Consider the following 16,588-nt stretch of genomic DNA (forward strand, 5'->3'; position numbering starts at 1 on the left):
AACACCATGTTTTGAAAGTTTAGGTCCATTTTTGCTAGGCACTTCATGAGGTTGTTTCCTCCTTGATTTAGGTTGTCTTCCACGCTTCTTCTCATAAACAGGAGGAAGAATTTGTGGGCCATCAACATGGTGCCATTCACTCATGTCCTTGCAAGGCCAAATGTTGTTTCCATATGCAACTTAATATGCATCAACTAAGTAGCAGACTAGAATGGCACTCTCATGTGGTATCCTATCATGTCTAAGGTAGCTAAATGCATATGGACAAGGTATCCCAGTAAGTTGACATCTTTCTTAGTCACTTGTTCTGGCTTTGAGGTCCACTATGTGTTGGTACTCTCTTTCCATTACTTGAAATACACCATGGCCTATTGGAAGTGCATAGCAGATATTTGTCATTTCTGTTTTCTTATTTCACTTTCTCCTAATATTTGGACATATAGATCGTGCTATATCATGTGCAAAGTCATTGACCTTAACATGTGTTGTCATTAACTAACACCTTATCTTCTCTAGCATGCTCAAGATTGGCAATTCCCTAGCATTTAGTATGTAAATATTAAACACTTCACAATTATTGTTTAGCAGAATGCCACACTTGGGAACTCTGATAAATATGCTCTAACCCATGTATTTGGGGCCATTTGCTCCAACCAACCATAAACTTTTATATTAGGTGCATTCATTATATCCAAGTTCCTCTGGAATTGTTCAACAGATGTTGACCTTGCACATGCACATAGTTGCTCCTTCAAATTTGGACCTTTGAACTTTTCTTGAAAGTTGGAGTATAGATGCCTAACACACAACTCTCAGACTCAGAATACACTTGTTGTACAACACAGATTAGTCCCTTTTGTTTATCTATCATTATTTCCCAAGGATATGTGTTGTCTACCTTCAAATCATCTTTTAATGTTTATAGAAACCATTTCCATGTAGAAAGGGATTCATCTTCAACAAAAGCTATGGCTAAGGGGAAAATTAAGTCATTTGGTCCATCCCTACTACACACAACAGCTGCCCTCCAAACTTTGTCTTAATGATACAACCATCCAAACAAATGATAGGTCCACAACAACCTAGAAATCCCCTCTTACATGCATCTTGGGACATCCAACATGAACTAAAAAGGTTACCAACCATGTTAACATAAAGTGAGCTCCATGGATTTCTTCTTCTTAACGCATGTGCATAGTCCTAGAGCTGGTTGAATTGATTTGGATCATCTCCATGAATCATCTACATTATTTTTCTTTTTACTCTAGCTAAGGTACTCCTAGATACTTTTATGTTCAGTTTTTTCTGGAATACTGATACTCACCTAGAAGGGGAGAATAGGAGACACCTAAAAATTCACAACTCAAAGCAAACTTGGATCTCAAATTAGTGATTAGTTCAAAAAACTAGATCCAAGAGAGTGAGAGAGGAGAGAAGTTCTTTCACTTGATGCCCAACTTGATTGCGGAATCAGATCAAGGGCAATATCACAAGTGAGGAATATAGGAAGAACTTGGGGTGATGGAAAGAAAGAACAAAGTGCAACAAAGATAAAGCACACAAGACACTAGAATTTTTTATCGAGGATTAACTCCAAAGAGCCTACGTCCCCATTGTGGTTTCCAAAGGACGAGGGTTGCACTCAACCCTTTTCAAGTGATCCAAAGATCAAACTTAATGCCATAAGTATTCCTTATAATATTCTCCCCACAAAGATCTCCATAGATCGGAGTCTCTTGCAGCCGTACACAAGTTTATGGGAGCAACAACTCCAATGGAAGAAAAAAGGAGGAGTAGAACATAACACAAAGGGAAAGAACACATCACACAACACCAAAAATCAGATCTCAGGAGCACACTCTCGCTATGATAACTAGCTCTTCACAAATAGGTGCTCAGATCTCTATAGAATGAATCAAAGGTGTTGTGCTAGTGTATATGAGCGTTCTCTTGCTCTATAGATGCTTATGTACTCGACATGGCTGATGGAGGGGGTATTTTTAGCCCCCCAAATAGCCAAAAGAGCTGTTGGAATAATTGCTGGAATTCTGCTATGTCTAGACGCAACGGACTGGCCTAGTGCACCACCGGATCTCCAACAGTGTCGCTGCCTCCGGGATCCTAACTAGAACCTTCCAATTGAAAGCTGGCACCGAACCGGTCTGGTCTACCATGGGACTGTTCGCCACGTTAGCTAGCTGTTGTGGTTACTGTTGGAGCCGAAAGTAGCCGTTGAACCGAGATCTAGTGCACCACCGGACTTGGCCGGTAAGTTAGAGTCTTCTAGAGTATTCTTCAGTCTTCTCTGGTAAAGTGGTCCAGGACGCCATCGGGCTAGTCTGGTGCGCTAGGAAACTGAAGCTCTTGAATAGGGCTCTCTGGACAAACGATCTGGTGCACCACCGGATCGGTCTGGTGAGCCACAATACAGTTGAAATATTGCACCTTTGTCGAATTATTCTCCAATTCGAATTGGTTGTACTTGAGAACTTTTATATGACTTAGACACACATATTTAGAGTATGTTCAACTTGTCTAAGGCACATATTCATACTTGTTACTCATTCTTCAACTCATAAACTTCTTCTAGCTCAAAACAAGCACTAAAACACTTTCTCCAGGATATGCATTAATAAACAATCTAAAGTGCTAAAAACATTCCTGAGGGCAATTAGAACTTATTTAAACCTTAGAACCACTCATGTTTCATCTCCTTCATGGTTTTCCCTGTTTTGCCTTTGTTTGAGCTATATATCAATTTTAATGTCACAATTTGACTCTTGTGAACCTGCGAGTGTACACTTAGCAAACTAGTTAGATCACGAGGTTGTGTTGGTCATTAATCACCAAAACTAAGTTTGAAATGGCATATAACACATTTCCCTTTCAATTTCTCCTCCTTTTTGGTGATTGATGCCAACACAGCTGAAGCACAGATAACCAATTTAACTTGCTAACTAGTCCACTATTCAGCATAGGTTCATAAGATGCAAATTGAACGTCGAAACTAAGTTGAATGAATAAATCTGATTTTTCAGAGATTTGACATATTTGGACAATTAAGCCACCGTGTGTCTTTGATTTTGCAAAATAGGACATTTTCAAACTTTTGAACACTTTCTAAGTCAAATAAATTTTAAGCTTGGCGGACTTAAAAAGTTTTGACATAGAGAAACTTTTTTTGTAAAAAACATTTTAGCAATTTTTACAATAAGAGCAACTCTTAGCTTTTAAGAGGGATTTTAAATCAAAAGACAAGTTCAAAGCACAAATATTTTTGAAAACTCAAGTGGTGGGTTTGTCCATTTGCTTTGGCCTCTAATTTCTCCCCCTTTGGCATTAATTCCCAAAAACAGAAAAATTAAGTTGTCCTAACCCATTATTCCTCCCAAGATAGATAAAGAAGAATTAGGAACAATGAAACAAGGTGAATCATGGCACAAAGGTTTTGATACCGAATTGCAGTGGAAGCACATTTCTTTGCCTTAATTCATCATTTCCCTTTCAATACTTGAGACTACACACATGATCAACTTGAAAGCATTGTTAGTCTCAAAAAGTTCAACTTGTAAACTATCCCCCATAAATGTGTGCATAAGTGCATTTGGACTTGTGAGGTTTAGGGATGAATTTTCCACAACTTTAACCTTGGCACAAGCATAAATATGAATAATGAAGAAGTAGTGCCAAAAAATATAACGATCAAAGGTATATTAAATAAAAGCAATGTGTGCAATATTTCAATCCACGTTTCGATAATCTAAGACATTTACCTCACTCTTCAACTCATAAAAACATTTTCATCTAGAGGCTTGGTGAAGATATCAGCTAATTAGTGATGGGTGCTCACATGGTCTATTATGATATCTCCCCTTTGTGAGTGGTCTTTCAAGAAGTGATACTAGATGTCTATGTGCCTTGTGTGGCTGTGATCAATAAGATTTTCAACAATTCGGATCACACTCTATTTGTCACATAGGAGGGGACTTTGCTCAGATTGTAGCCAAAGTCTCTGAAGGTTTGCCTCATCCATAGTGATTACATACATCAATGTCCTACAACAATGTACTCCCTCGGTTGTGGATAGAGCAAATAAATTTTGTTTCTTTGAACTCTAAGACACCAAGGATCTTCCCAAAAACTGGCAAGTCCTAGATGTACTCTTCCTATCTACCTTACATTCGGCATAGTTGCCATCAGAATATCCAAGGAGATCAAAGTTTGAACCCTTAGGATACCAAAGCCTAAAATTAGGAGTGTGGACTAAATACCTCAAGATTCTCTTAATTGTCCTAAGGTGACATTCCTTAGGATCAACTTGGAATCTTGCACACATGCATATCGAAAGCATAATGCCCGATCTAGATGCACATAAATATAGAAGGGATCCTATCATAGACTGGTATACCTTTCGATCTACAAACTTACCTCTAATGTTCAGACCGAGATGCTCGTTTGTTCCCATGGGTGTCTTGATGGTTTAGTATCCTTCATCCTAAACTACTTCAAGATGTTATGTGTGTACTTATTTTGGGATATGAAGGTATCATCCTTAAGTTGTTTGACTTGGAACCTTAGGAAGAACTTCAACTCGCCCATCATGGACATCTCAAACATCTGGATCATTATCCTACTAAATTCTTCACAAGACGATTGATTACTGGAACCAAAGATAATATTGTCGACATAAATTTGGCATACAAATAAATCTCCATTAATCATCTTAGTGAATAAGTAGGATCGACTTTCTAGATTTTAAATGAATTAGCAATAAGGAAATCTCTTAGGCATTCATACCATGCTCTAGGTGCTTGATTAAGCCCATACATGATTGACATACTTATTGTCTTCGAAACTAGAAGGTTGCTCAACATAGACCTCCTCCTTGATAGATACATTAAGGAATGCACTCTTGACATCCATTTGAAACAACTTAATTCATGGTAAGTAGCATAGGCCAATAATATACAAATAGATTCAAGCCTAGATATGGGTGTAAAGGTTTCATCAAAATCCAAACCTTTGACTTGCGTATAATCTTTTCCAACAAGTCTTGCCTTGTTCCTTCTCACCACATCATGTTCATCTTGTTTGTTGTGGAAGACCCACTTGATTCCCACACTACAACACATGTTACCTTCTATGACATTTGTATTACGTCACAAACAGTGGTTTTTTTGTCATAGTTTGCTCGGTTGTGACGTCTTTATGACAAAACTGCTATCGTCACAGAAGCTCCGTGTTAAAGCAACCTTTGTGTCAAATGGTTTAAAAACGTCATAAATTTAGTGACGACCTTAAAGTTCGTCATTAAATCAATGACACTCCAATTTGTCATAAATGTGGAGCAAAAACGTCACTAATTGTACCATGAGACCGGTTGCCACATGTCTGATGATATGGCTAAATGACGTGGCAGGTGACGTGGCACATTTTTATGACGAATATATTCGTCATAAATGAGCTTACGTGGATGCTGATGTGGCAACAACTTTGTGACAATATGTTTTGTCATAAGATGAATGAGGTGACAGATGACATGGCAGCTGACATGTCAAATAAGCTATGACGAATATTTTGTCATAAAAACAGTGACATAGCAGCTGATGTGGCAATCACATTCTGACATTTTGATTCGTCACTAATGCTTGATGCCCAAAACATCCAACACATAATGCACATATTTTTTACAAACATCCAAAGTAACAATATCCACATATATTTCAAGCATAATGCATCCAACACATAAGCTTTTAACATTAAACATGATTCATAATCCTCTATAACAAGTGAACAATAGAACAAGTTGTAGTTCCTATTAATTTCTACAGCAAGCATAAGGATAAAATGAGGTCTAAAGTTTTGTGAGATGGATCTTCAAGATGGTTGACACCAACACCCTAGCAAGCATACTTAAGGAGGAGTCATCTGGCCACGATTGATGCTTAATATTTGTCGAAGGAGACTGTTATTTTCTGATAAGGACTTCTTCAAATCTGCAATCTCAGTCGATTGATTAGCAATGGTTGCCTCAGATGCTTGTGACTGGGCCTTTAAGGTTTCCATTTCTTCTCGAAATCCATTTTTTTCTTGCCTCTCAGTGTCCAATTGAGTCTGAAGCTCTTGCATCCTTGTCGAGATAGTCCTTGTATTGCTTCTCTTGGAGGCAGGTAAAAGGCCAGCATTGTGAAGAAATTTACTTGAACCCGGTAGCACATTGGAAACAACTTCTGTCGAAGACAGCACATGCTGTCCATCTTCAACTGGTGTTGCCACCATTGCTTCCATATCACCCTAACATAAATATTGAAACTTAATATATTAGAATTCATGTTGGAGACGGGTAACAAAGAGAGAAAACATGTACTTACTATAGCTTTCTGAACGGCCTCACTAAATCCTTTCTTCTTGCTGCAATGCATCTCCTTGAAAAGATCAATTGCACTAGGTTCCATATCTTTATATTTTTCTTGCCTCTAAAATGATGTCAAATAAATTTGGTGAGCATGGTTGATCAAAACAAAAGCTACAGGTTGAGATTTAGATTATTGAATTGTAACAGCATGTAGACATATTAAGAACTGAACTGGGTATGTAGTTTTTATAGGTTCTAACTATTGTGCATCATTTTAGCTTTAAATTCTGCTTGCTTGTGCTTTTTTCATCAACTGTGGCTACTACTACACAATCTAGCTGCTCAGCAGTACCTGATGCAGCAATAGCTGCACAACTGGCCCAATATAAAAAAATTAGATATGCAGCCAAAACAATTAGAGTGAATAGCTTCCAAGCAACTAGTTACAGCAGATGTAGCTCAGCTGCTTAGCAGTACCTAAATCAGCAATTACTGTGTTGCAAGCTCAATATAAAAAATTAGATGGGGCCAAAATAGTTTCAATAAAAAGCTTCCAAGCAACTAGTTGCAGCAGATGTAGCTGCTGCTACAAGCATCTGAAGGCTTGTAGGAGCACTGTAATCACTACAGGTTAGTCAGAGGTTCACTGCAGTTACATCTTTTGAAATCGAACTCTCCCCAACCTCAACGTTCTTTTATGTACATGACCTTCAGCTATCTGACTAGGAGTTCAAAGATGGGAACCTGAGACTGCATATTTCTAGCTATTGTGGTACAACTCTACATGTTTTATTCTAGAATTTGGTGATGATTTAATCTGTATCGAGTCATTTATGCACTTAACATGACTATATAATCAACTAAATAAGCAATTAACTCAGTCAAAGCACAAGATCTGCTAGCAAAAACAATTATATTTGAAGGCATCATATGTATTTTAAAGGCCATACTCTAGCTAGGAATTGTAAATACACAAAATGGTTGTTGAAAATAAAAAACAACCAAGAAGAAGTAGTGCATACGTTAAAAAGCAATGATGTAGTCTAAATATTAGAGATATTAAGGTGACCGTGTTGGTAGGTAGTAGCAGTACCCATTCATACATTAACCAAGAATTTGACAAGCAACGAGTTCATCCACACATAACAATTTCTTACCACTACATAGGATTTTGCAATGTAGGATTGAGATCCTGTGCACTGTGGAAATTGCACCTTCTCACGATTAAGTTTGTTCTTGACACAATTGTTCTGCGTGTAAAATGAAACTGTAAGGTAGAGAAATATATATAATTAATTGTATTGTGAAACTATTTATGATGATTGCACAATCTCATCCATTTTCTTAACCGAACTATAATTCATCATTGAGTCTTTCACTCCTAGCTAAGTTTATGTATGCGACTTTAGGAAGCACAATACTATCAACACATACATCACTTGGAAAAGGATGAAAAAGTTAATTATGTTGAGGGATGAAATGGAGCTTGATCACAAATACCTTGTGGTTTGGGGTAGACCACATTTGTACCAAATCTTTCCATTGGTCATCAGTCATACATGGAACAGGCGATGTAGTCCTCACTTGATTTGCAGGAACCCCGGTGAAGTACTTCCTTTTCAGCCTATACCTCATCTGGCGCTGCCCTCCTTTTATCATATCAACACTGTTGGAACTCGCTCTCAGCAGCAAGAAGACCAACAAGGGTGAACAGTGGTGGCAACAGGGTTACGTGCACGGGGGCAATAGCTCTGTTGATCTAGCCTCTCACGGGCAATAGTTCGTGGCGTACGGGGTCTGGCCCTTGGCGCACGGCTGGGCGCTGGGCGAAGTATGCCCTCGCCAGATGCCCTTTCACGGAGGAAGGGTGGTGCGAAGTCCTGCCTTCGCACTGAATTTGCGAAACCGTGACCCGGCCGCCTTTGTGCGTGATGCGGAGGACTTGGCGGTGCGGCTCGTGGGGCGTTACGTGCCGAGGACGGAAGGTCAGCGCAGCTTTGACATCCGCGGGTCAAATGAACGTTTGAACAGGGTCTTCGAATTAAATCAACTGCCGTACGACGGCTACCCTGGTCAAGACGAAGCGGACCGCCGTGGGAAGAAACCGGCGGTGGAGACTGGAGGCGACCCTGCACTGGTGGCCGCCGGCTCCTCGAAAAAGAGAAAATTAGGTACTGCGATGGGAAGACTTGGGGTGTCTGATAGTTTCGCTAGAGAGTTAATGAGGACGTGTGCGGCCCCGGGGGAGAGGATGTCTTCGCCCGAGCTCCGGGAGTCTTCGGCTCGGATGCTGAGGGTTACCGGGGGTTGTTGGCCTAAAGACATTCCTATCCCCTGCGCGGCTGAGGAGGACTGTTTTACATCTCGTATGGTTCATCGGTGGAGAGTTTTTCCTTATGGGCGAAATATCGGTCATGTTGTGTGGGCAGTGATGGACAAGGATCGCCAAGGGGCGGCGCGAAAACGCCAGGCGACTGTGAGGGTTCACGAAGCTCGGCCGAAAAGGCAGCGGGGAACGGCGAAGGCGGAGGCCTCCGGCGGAGGCAAGCCGCCGCTGCCGGCGAAGGTGGGCGCCTCTGCGCCTGGCAAGGCGCCGGAGGTGACGGTGGGCGCCGGAGGCCCCAAGCTGACGGAGGTGGTGCCGTCTGTCAGCGGAGTGGCGGAGGCTGCGAAGGCGGCCCGAACGTTACCGCCGCCCGGCAAACGCGTTGCCGACTTCGGCACCGAGATTAATGTGGAGGATTATCTTGGGGGTAAGTTTATATAAATATATACACACATTTTTTTTTAATTTGTTGACGCGTTGCAGGTTCGGACGAGGGCCCGCTTGCTCTAGTTATGCCTGGCGCGGCGATCGCGACGGCTGCGCCAGCGCCGAAGGCGGGGGGAGAGGCCCTTGGCGCCGGAGGCGAGGTGTCTGCCCTCGCACTGGTCAGGGACGAGGCGGGCGTGGCGACCCGCCGGCTGAAGGGAGCGACGGAGGCGTTGAGTCGAGCGACGGAGGCGCTGAGTCAGGTCCGCCGAGCTATGCCCTCTCCGCCCCCCCCCCTTTTTTTTTACGTAACGGCCTTACGTGTGTTCTGCAGGTGGCTGACTTCACCAGCCGCACCGCGTCGGGGGCCCTTACGGCAGCTTTGTCTGCCGAGGTCGAGAGACTTCGAACGCAACATGCTGACGCTGTCCGTGAGAAGTCGGCCTCCGACAGCAAGTGCCGCAAACTGGCGGAGAAGGTGGCCGCCCTGGAGAAGGAGAAGGCTGACTTCCGGCGCCAGCTGGCGGGGGAGAGGAGGGAGGCCAACGAAGCCATCGCCAAAGAGCAGGCTGCTCAGGCGGAGGCCAGGCTGGCGCGGGCGGAAGGCAATATCGCCAAGGAGCTCGCCGGAGAGCTGCAGCGGCGGCTTACTGTCCTGGAGAGCCGCGCGGAGGGGGCCGAGGCCGCGATGCGAGCGGAGGCCGAACGGACGCGCACGCAGCTCATGACTGCATATCGCGAGCTGGGTGTGCGGACGGGTGACTTCGAGGTGCCGGAGCGAGAGGCCGGACTTCGCTGTCTAGAATGGGTGCAGGAGGAACTGCAGGAGCTCCCCACTGTCTTGGCGGGGTTGATGTCGTTCACCTCCCTGGTCACCTGCGAGGCAGCGATGAACGCGCTCTCTCGCGAAGGCTGCCGGCACTTTGAGGCCCTCGACCAGGCAGATGAGGATTTTGGGCGAGATATCTTTGAGGTCGAAGACCCCATGGTGAAGGAATCCGGCGGGGCCCTCTATGACCGGATGTGGGGTTCATACGGTTGTGAGGTGGTCCGGGCGCGGGCCGAGGCTGCGAGGGCTCAGGTAACGTTGTCGTTTGCTCGGCGTTTTCTGGATGCGGTCTGTGCGTGTGTTTGCTGAATTTTTGTGCGTTTTGTCTTAGGCGGAGCGCGGCGAGCGGGTGGACGACTTCGGGGCGCTGAACAGCGCGCTGCCTGACCCGGAGACAACCCCTGCGGAGGCCGCGACTGGAGTCGCCCTGGGACCGACCCCGGAAACTGCGGAAGATGCACCAGGCGCCCCTGCACCTGCTGCGGCCGGCGAAGACCTTCCCCCAAAGGTGGCCGAAGGCGCGCCCGATGCCCCCGCAGCTGCTGTGCCGAGCGCTGAAGATCCAGCGGAGGTGGGGGCGGAGGCAGCGGCGGAGGCCTCGGCGGAGGCTCCCGCAGCGGCAGGGCCTTCGCAGGTGGCATAGGTGGTGTTTAGGGTTGAGGAATTTTTGGATGTTGTACTGAATTTTGGTTGCTGCGCAGGTTCAAGATTTTGGGCCTGCGCACGCAACCGCTACTACTGAGTTTTTGGCGGCTTCGACCGCGGAAGATGGAAATGAATATGGTGGGTCTATTTCTGAGTTTTTTGATTTTACTGACTCTGGGAGCTCGGTTGAGTGGACTGAGGAGTCTTCGGAGGGGGACTTGGATTATTTTGCGGCCTTGGACGTGGCTGCGGCGGAGGCTGCGTCACACGCTGTGGACGCGCCAGACGTGCCCGGTCCTAGCACCGGGCACCGACGACGAAGGGCGGTTGCAAAGCGTAGGATTAGTGCGGAGGAAGGGGCCCGGCTTCGCGTTAGCAGGGCTGGTCGGCAGGAGCTGCTGTCTTTGCCGGCCGCCGCTGGTGCAGGAGAAGGGGAGCTGCGAAGCCTTTTTGCGGGTGAGGAGCTTAGGATAATGTTGTTTAATTATAGAGAGATGGGGATTATTCCTAAGGTTGAGCCGATGTAGGGCGCGGTGCCCTCGCTTGTGTATGTGTAAGGGCTTGTAAAATAGAGTTGTGTGCCCTCGCGTGCCTGTGCCTGCGAGGGCTGTGTACTTTGTCTGGTGTGATTGGTTATGCTGTGCCAGCATGATTATAATTGGTCTTGGTGTCGTTTCTGCTTTTGTTGTACTGGGTCGGCTGCGCCCTTAGGCGGCTCTTGCGCGAAGTCTTTGCGATAGGCTTCGGATTTTTGCGCGCTTGTGCTTAGTCCGGCTGCACCTTTCGGCGACTTCTGCGCGGATAGTCTTCGCGATAGCCTTCGGATTTTTGCGCACTTGTTGTGCTTAGTCCGGCTGCACCCTTAGGCGACTTCTGCACGGATAGTTTTCGCGATAGACTTCGGATTTTTGCGCACTTGTTGTGCTAAGTCCGGCTGCACCCTTAGGCGACTTCTGCGCGGATAGTCTTCGCGATAGACTTCGGATTTTTGCGCACTTGTTGTGCTAAGTCCGGCTGCACCCTCAGGCGACTTCTGCGCGGATAGTCTTCGCGATAGACTTCGGATTTTTGCGCACTTGTTGTGCTAAGTCCGGCTGCACCCTTAGGCGACTTCTGCGCGGATAGTCTTCGCGATAGACTTCGGATTTTTGCGCACTTGTTGTGCTAAGTCCGGCTGCACCCTTAGGCGACTTCTGCGCGGATAGTCTTCGCGATAGACTTCGGATTTTTGCGCACTTGTTGTGCTAAGTCCGGCTGCACCCTCAGGCGACTTCTGCGCGGATTGGTCGCACGCGAGGGTGGCTAGCGCTTAGCCTCGCGGTGACTTCGAATTGGTCGAATGCCGAAGACCGTTGTTGCGGTCTTTTTTCGACACATGCTTTTGCGGGGGATTTTTCTCACATATATTACATGGCTCCGCCTCGTTAAAAACCTCACCCCCCGGGAGGAAAAGAGTGCGGGCTGGTACAAGATTGTTTGCGGCGAATTACAAGGGCGAAATCAGCCCTAAATGGGTCAAACAAAAAATTTGCGAAGGTTGTCGACGTTCCAGGAGTGCTCTAGGTCCTTGCCGTTTGGCGTTGTGAGCCTGTAAGCACTCGGGGAAGCTTTTGACTTGACTATGAAGGGGCCCTCCCACTTGGGCTCCAACTTGCCCTTGGACTCCGTCCGAGCTGTTCGGATGAGTACGAGGTCCCCCTCGCTGAACTCCCTCGGGATGACTGCGCGGTCGCGCCATGCTTTGGTCTGGGCCTGATATTTGTTTAGGGCCTGGAGGGCGAAGACCCGGTCTCCGTCAATGAGATCTTTTGAAGTTGGCTCATCCACATCGGGGACGGCTGACGGAACTGTACGCGGGGACCCATGCTTTATTTCTTGCGGGGTCATTGCCTCCGACCCGTATAGAAGGCGGAAAGGAGTGAACCCGGTCGCTCTGCACTCGGTTGTGTTTAGCGCCCAGACTGCCTCTGGTAATAAATCGGTCCATCTGCCTTTTCTTTCGTCGAGGAGCATCTTTTTGACAGCTGTGAATATTTTCCCATTGGCGCGCTCCACGACCCCGTTGGACTGCGGGTGATAGACTGAAGCGAAGGCAAGCTTGGTGCCGATGGAGAAACAAAAATCCTTGAAATCTTGGCTGTCGAACTGCTTGCCGTTGTCGACTGTTAGCTCGGACGGTACTCCGAAGCGGCAAACGATGTTCTGCCAGAAGAATTTTTGGGCAGTCTTTGATGTGATTGTGGAAACAGCCCTCGCTTCAATCCATTTGGTGAAGTATTCGACAGCTACGAAGGCGAACTTAAGGTTCCCCTGAGCGGTGGGCAGGGGCCCGACGATGTCCAGGCCCCAGCGCTGGAGAGGCCATGTATGGGCAATCAGCTTTGTATATTGCGAGGGGTTGCCTGACCGAGGGGAGAACTTCTGGCAGGCTTCGCAGGACCTCGTGACCCGATTTGCGGCGCAGATCATTGCGGGCCAGTAAAACCCTTGTCGGATCACCTTGGCAGCCAGGGCCCTTGGCCCTGCGTGCGAGCCGCACGTGCCACTGTGGACTTCGCGTAGGATCTGCATGCCTTCGGTTTCGGTGACGCATTTGAGCATTGGCTGACTGACCCCTTTCTTGTACAGTTGGCCCTCGATCAGAGCGAAGTCCCGGCTTCGATGTCTGAGGCGCTTTGCCTCACTGACGTTGGCTGGATGATAGTACCCCTGTAGGAACAGGGTTATTGGTGCCCTCCAGTCTTCTGTCATGATTAGGTTGACTATACGGTGGCCTTCGCTATCATTAGTTATCTGGAGCCCTTCGGGGCTCCGGACAGCTGGAGTGCCGATGGTGTGGAAAAACATGTCAGAGGGCAGGGGCTCGCCCCTGGCGGCGGCCTTGGCTAAGGCATCGGCCTCCTCGTTCTTGGCCCTATCCACATGCTGCAGGGTGAATCCCTTGAATTGTCTCTCGAGACTTCGGATAGCCGCGAGGTATTGCATGAGGGCGGGGTCTTTTGCTGCATAGTCTTTCTCGACCTGACCGGCAACTATCTTGGAGTCTGTTTTGATAATACATGTGGTGACTCCGAGGGCCCTTAGCTTGCGGAGGCCGAGGATGACTGCTTCGTACTCTGCTATGTTGTTTGTACATTTGTCGGATTCCAGAGCGAAGCTGAGGCGTGCTGCATATCTGTGTTTGACTCCGGCTGGCGAGGTGACGACTGCAGCGACGCCTGCCCCCGCATGACACCATGCACCGTCGCAATGGATAGTCCAGACCTTTTCTGTGGATGGGTCCGGCTGTGTTACTGGCCCAGTCCAGTCGACGACGAAGTCTGCCAGGACTTGCGACTTGATAGCTGTTCTGGGCTCGAAGCTGATGTGGTAGCCGGAGAGTTCGGCTGCCCACTTGGCAATCCTCACTGATGCCTCCGGGTTCCTGAATAGTTCGCCGAGCCCCCTGTCTGAGGTGACTCGGACCTTGAATGCTTCAAAATAATGGCGCAGCTTGCGCGAGGACATAACAACTGCGTAGGCAATCTTCTCCAGCTCTGTCATGTTGCATTTGGACGGTGTCAGGACTTCGGAGACATAGTAGACAGGGCACTGTCTGACTGCGCCCTCGACTGTCTGCTCCTGTACCAGTGCCGCGCTGACTGCGTGCGGCGAAGCCGCGACATAGAGCAATAAGGGGAGCGAGGAGTCGGGGCTCGTGAGGATGGCCAGCTCCGACAGGTACTGTTTTAGTGAGGCGAAGGCCGCTGCTTGCTCCGGTCCCCAAGCGAAGTCCTTCGCGCCGCGGAGTGTTTTGAGGAAGGGGAGACTTCGCTCGGCGGACCTGGAGATGAATCTATTGAGAGCGGCCATCCTGCCTGTCAGGCGCTGGACGTCCCTGGCGGACTGCGGAGGCGACATATCGACGATGGCCTGGATCTTGGTTGGGTTGGCCTCGATGCCGCGGCGGGACACCAGGTAGCCCAATATCTTGCCCTGGCGAACACCGAAAACGCACTTTTCCGGGTTTAGGCGGAGTCGTGCATCTCGCATGTTCGCGAATGTCTCTGCCAGGTCGGCGAGATGGTCCTCCTTATTCTTGCTGGCGACGACGATGTCGTCCACATATGTGAATATATTTCTGCCGACCTGCCCCTCGAGCACTGTTTTGGTGAGTCTGGAGAAGGTGGATCCGGCATTCTTGAGACCCTCCGGCATTCTGACAAAGCAATAAGTGCCGAAGGGTGTTATAAAGCTGGTGCTAGCCTTGTCTTCCTCCTTCATGTATATCTGGTGATAGCCGGAGAAGCAGTCGAGGAGGGACATGACCTCGCATCCGGCCGCGCTATCGACTATTTTGTCGATCCGCGGCAACGGGAAATTGTCCTTTGGGCAGGCCTTATTGAGACTGGTGAAGTCTATGCACATGCGCCATTTTCCGCTTTTTTTCTGCACCATCACAACATTGGAGAGCCACGTGGGGTAAGCCACTGGCTCGATGAATTTAGCCTCCAGGAGGCGATGCACCTCCGCCTTGGCGGCCTCTGTCTTTTCGTCTGACATTTTGCGAAGCTTCTGCTTTTTGGGTCGCACCGAAAGGTCAATCCCCAAGCTGTGCTCAATTATGGCTCGGCTGACTCCGACCAGATCGAGGGCAGACCAGGCGAAGACATCTTTATTCTTGGCCAGGCAGCAGAGAAGTTTCTCTTCTTCAAGTGAGGTGAGGTCTTCGCTGATAGTTACTGTCTGCTTGGGCGTGGCCTGATCGAGGGGGACAGTCTTGGTCCCGTCTTGGCACTGCAACTGTGCCTTGTCGTGCTGCTTGTCGGTTGGGCTGGCCGGCGCAGGGACCTCGCGCTGGGTCGTGAGACAGTGTACGTTTCTCTGACCGGGCACGAAGTCCCGCTCAATGTTGTGCGCCGTCTGCTGGTTGCCGTAGACTGTGATGGCGCCTAGCGGGCCTGGTATCTTCATACATAGGTACAACCCGTGGATGGCAGCTTCGAACTTGTTGATGGAGCCCCGGCCCATGATGGCGTTGTATGGATATACCATGTCGACAATGTCGAAGGTTACTTGCTCACTTCGGGCATTGGGCGCTACACCGAAGGAGAGGGGCAACTCTATCTTGCCAACTGGAAAGGTGCCCTTGCCGCCGAAACCATACAACGGGTTGTCCGAAGGCTTCAGCAAGCTATGGCTTATACCCATGCGGTCGAAGGCGTGGAGGAAGATGATGTCCGCCTGACTGCCGTTGTCGACTAGGACTTTGTGTAAGTCCCAGCCTGCCACGCTGCAATTGATGACCATAGCGTCGATGTGGGGGGCGCTGCGCAGGTCGACGTCTCGTGCGTCGAAGGTTAGCGGTATGTGGGACCACTTCGTCTGCACGACTGGGCCAGTGACGGCGACATGGTTGATGCTGCGGTAGTGGTCCCGCTTCTGCCGCTTGGTGTCGAAGTCAGTGCTAGACCCCCTGTTATCATGTGAATGACTCCACGATATGGTTGATCGGCGAAGTCTTCCTGCTTTGGGGCATGGGGATGTTCTGATGTTGCTGGTGTGGTGGTGGGGGTGGAGGAGGTACGATTTGTACTTCCTGATGGTGTTGGTAAGCGTGGTGCGGTGGATGCGGAGCGGGAGCGTGGATATATGGTGGAGGGGGTGGCTGGTAATTATGCGCGACAATTCTGGGATTGTCGGCTGGCTGCGCCCGCGCCATTCTGTCTCTGGTGGCCTTCGTCTCGGGGCAGTCTTTGGTCTGGTGGGCGCAGTCTTCGCCGTGGAAAAGGCAATAGAATCGGCGCGGCGGCTGCTGCGCCCGCCCTCGACCCCTGCCGCGAGTTCCATTTCCGCGGCCCTGGGGGGGATATTCCTGGCGGCGAGGGGGATCAGCAGTAGGCTGTTGGTTGACGATGTTGTGCACTTGCTGTTGACTGCGGCCATCTCGACCGGAGTCTGGTTGCGGAGTCCTCGTCCACGTGCGGCTGGACTGCGGGGCATCTTTGGGCTTCCGCTGTGACTCAAC

At 48.5% G+C, this 16,588-nt stretch overlaps 1 protein-coding gene across 1 annotated transcript; it reads right to left on the reverse strand.

Moving 5' to 3' along the window:
* Positions 1-5,703: 5,703 nt before the first annotated feature.
* Positions 5,704-8,018, reverse strand: LOC103650004 (uncharacterized). Its single transcript, XM_020550192.2, has 4 exons — positions 7,856-8,018; positions 7,513-7,605; positions 6,372-6,476; positions 5,704-6,294 (listed from the first exon to the last, which is right to left on the reverse strand). Exons 1-4 carry the CDS (start codon positions 8,012-8,014, stop codon positions 5,914-5,916), a joined length of 738 nt encoding a protein of 245 aa, XP_020405781.1. The 5' UTR covers positions 8,015-8,018; the 3' UTR covers positions 5,704-5,913.
* Between the last annotated feature and the right edge of the window lie 8,570 nt (positions 8,019-16,588).

Source organism: Zea mays, chromosome 3 (genome assembly GCF_902167145.1).
Source record: "Zea mays cultivar B73 chromosome 3, Zm-B73-REFERENCE-NAM-5.0, whole genome shotgun sequence".
NCBI lineage: Eukaryota > Viridiplantae > Streptophyta > Magnoliopsida > Poales > Poaceae > Zea > Zea mays.

Bases quoted from the DNA above. Each gene is read 5' to 3' on its own strand.
- LOC103650004 (XM_020550192.2), bottom strand. From the start codon at position 8,014: ATGATAAAAGGAGGGCAGCGCCAGATGAGGTATAGGCTGAAAAGGAAG. The intron at 7,606-7,855 runs GTATTTGTGATC...TTTTACACGCAG, and splicing joins GGTCTACCCCAAACCACAAG to AACAATTGTGTCAAGAACAA. The intron at 6,295-6,371 runs GTAAGTACATGT...TATTTATGTTAG, and splicing joins AGGCCGTTCAGAAAGCTATA to GGTGATATGGAAGCAATGGT.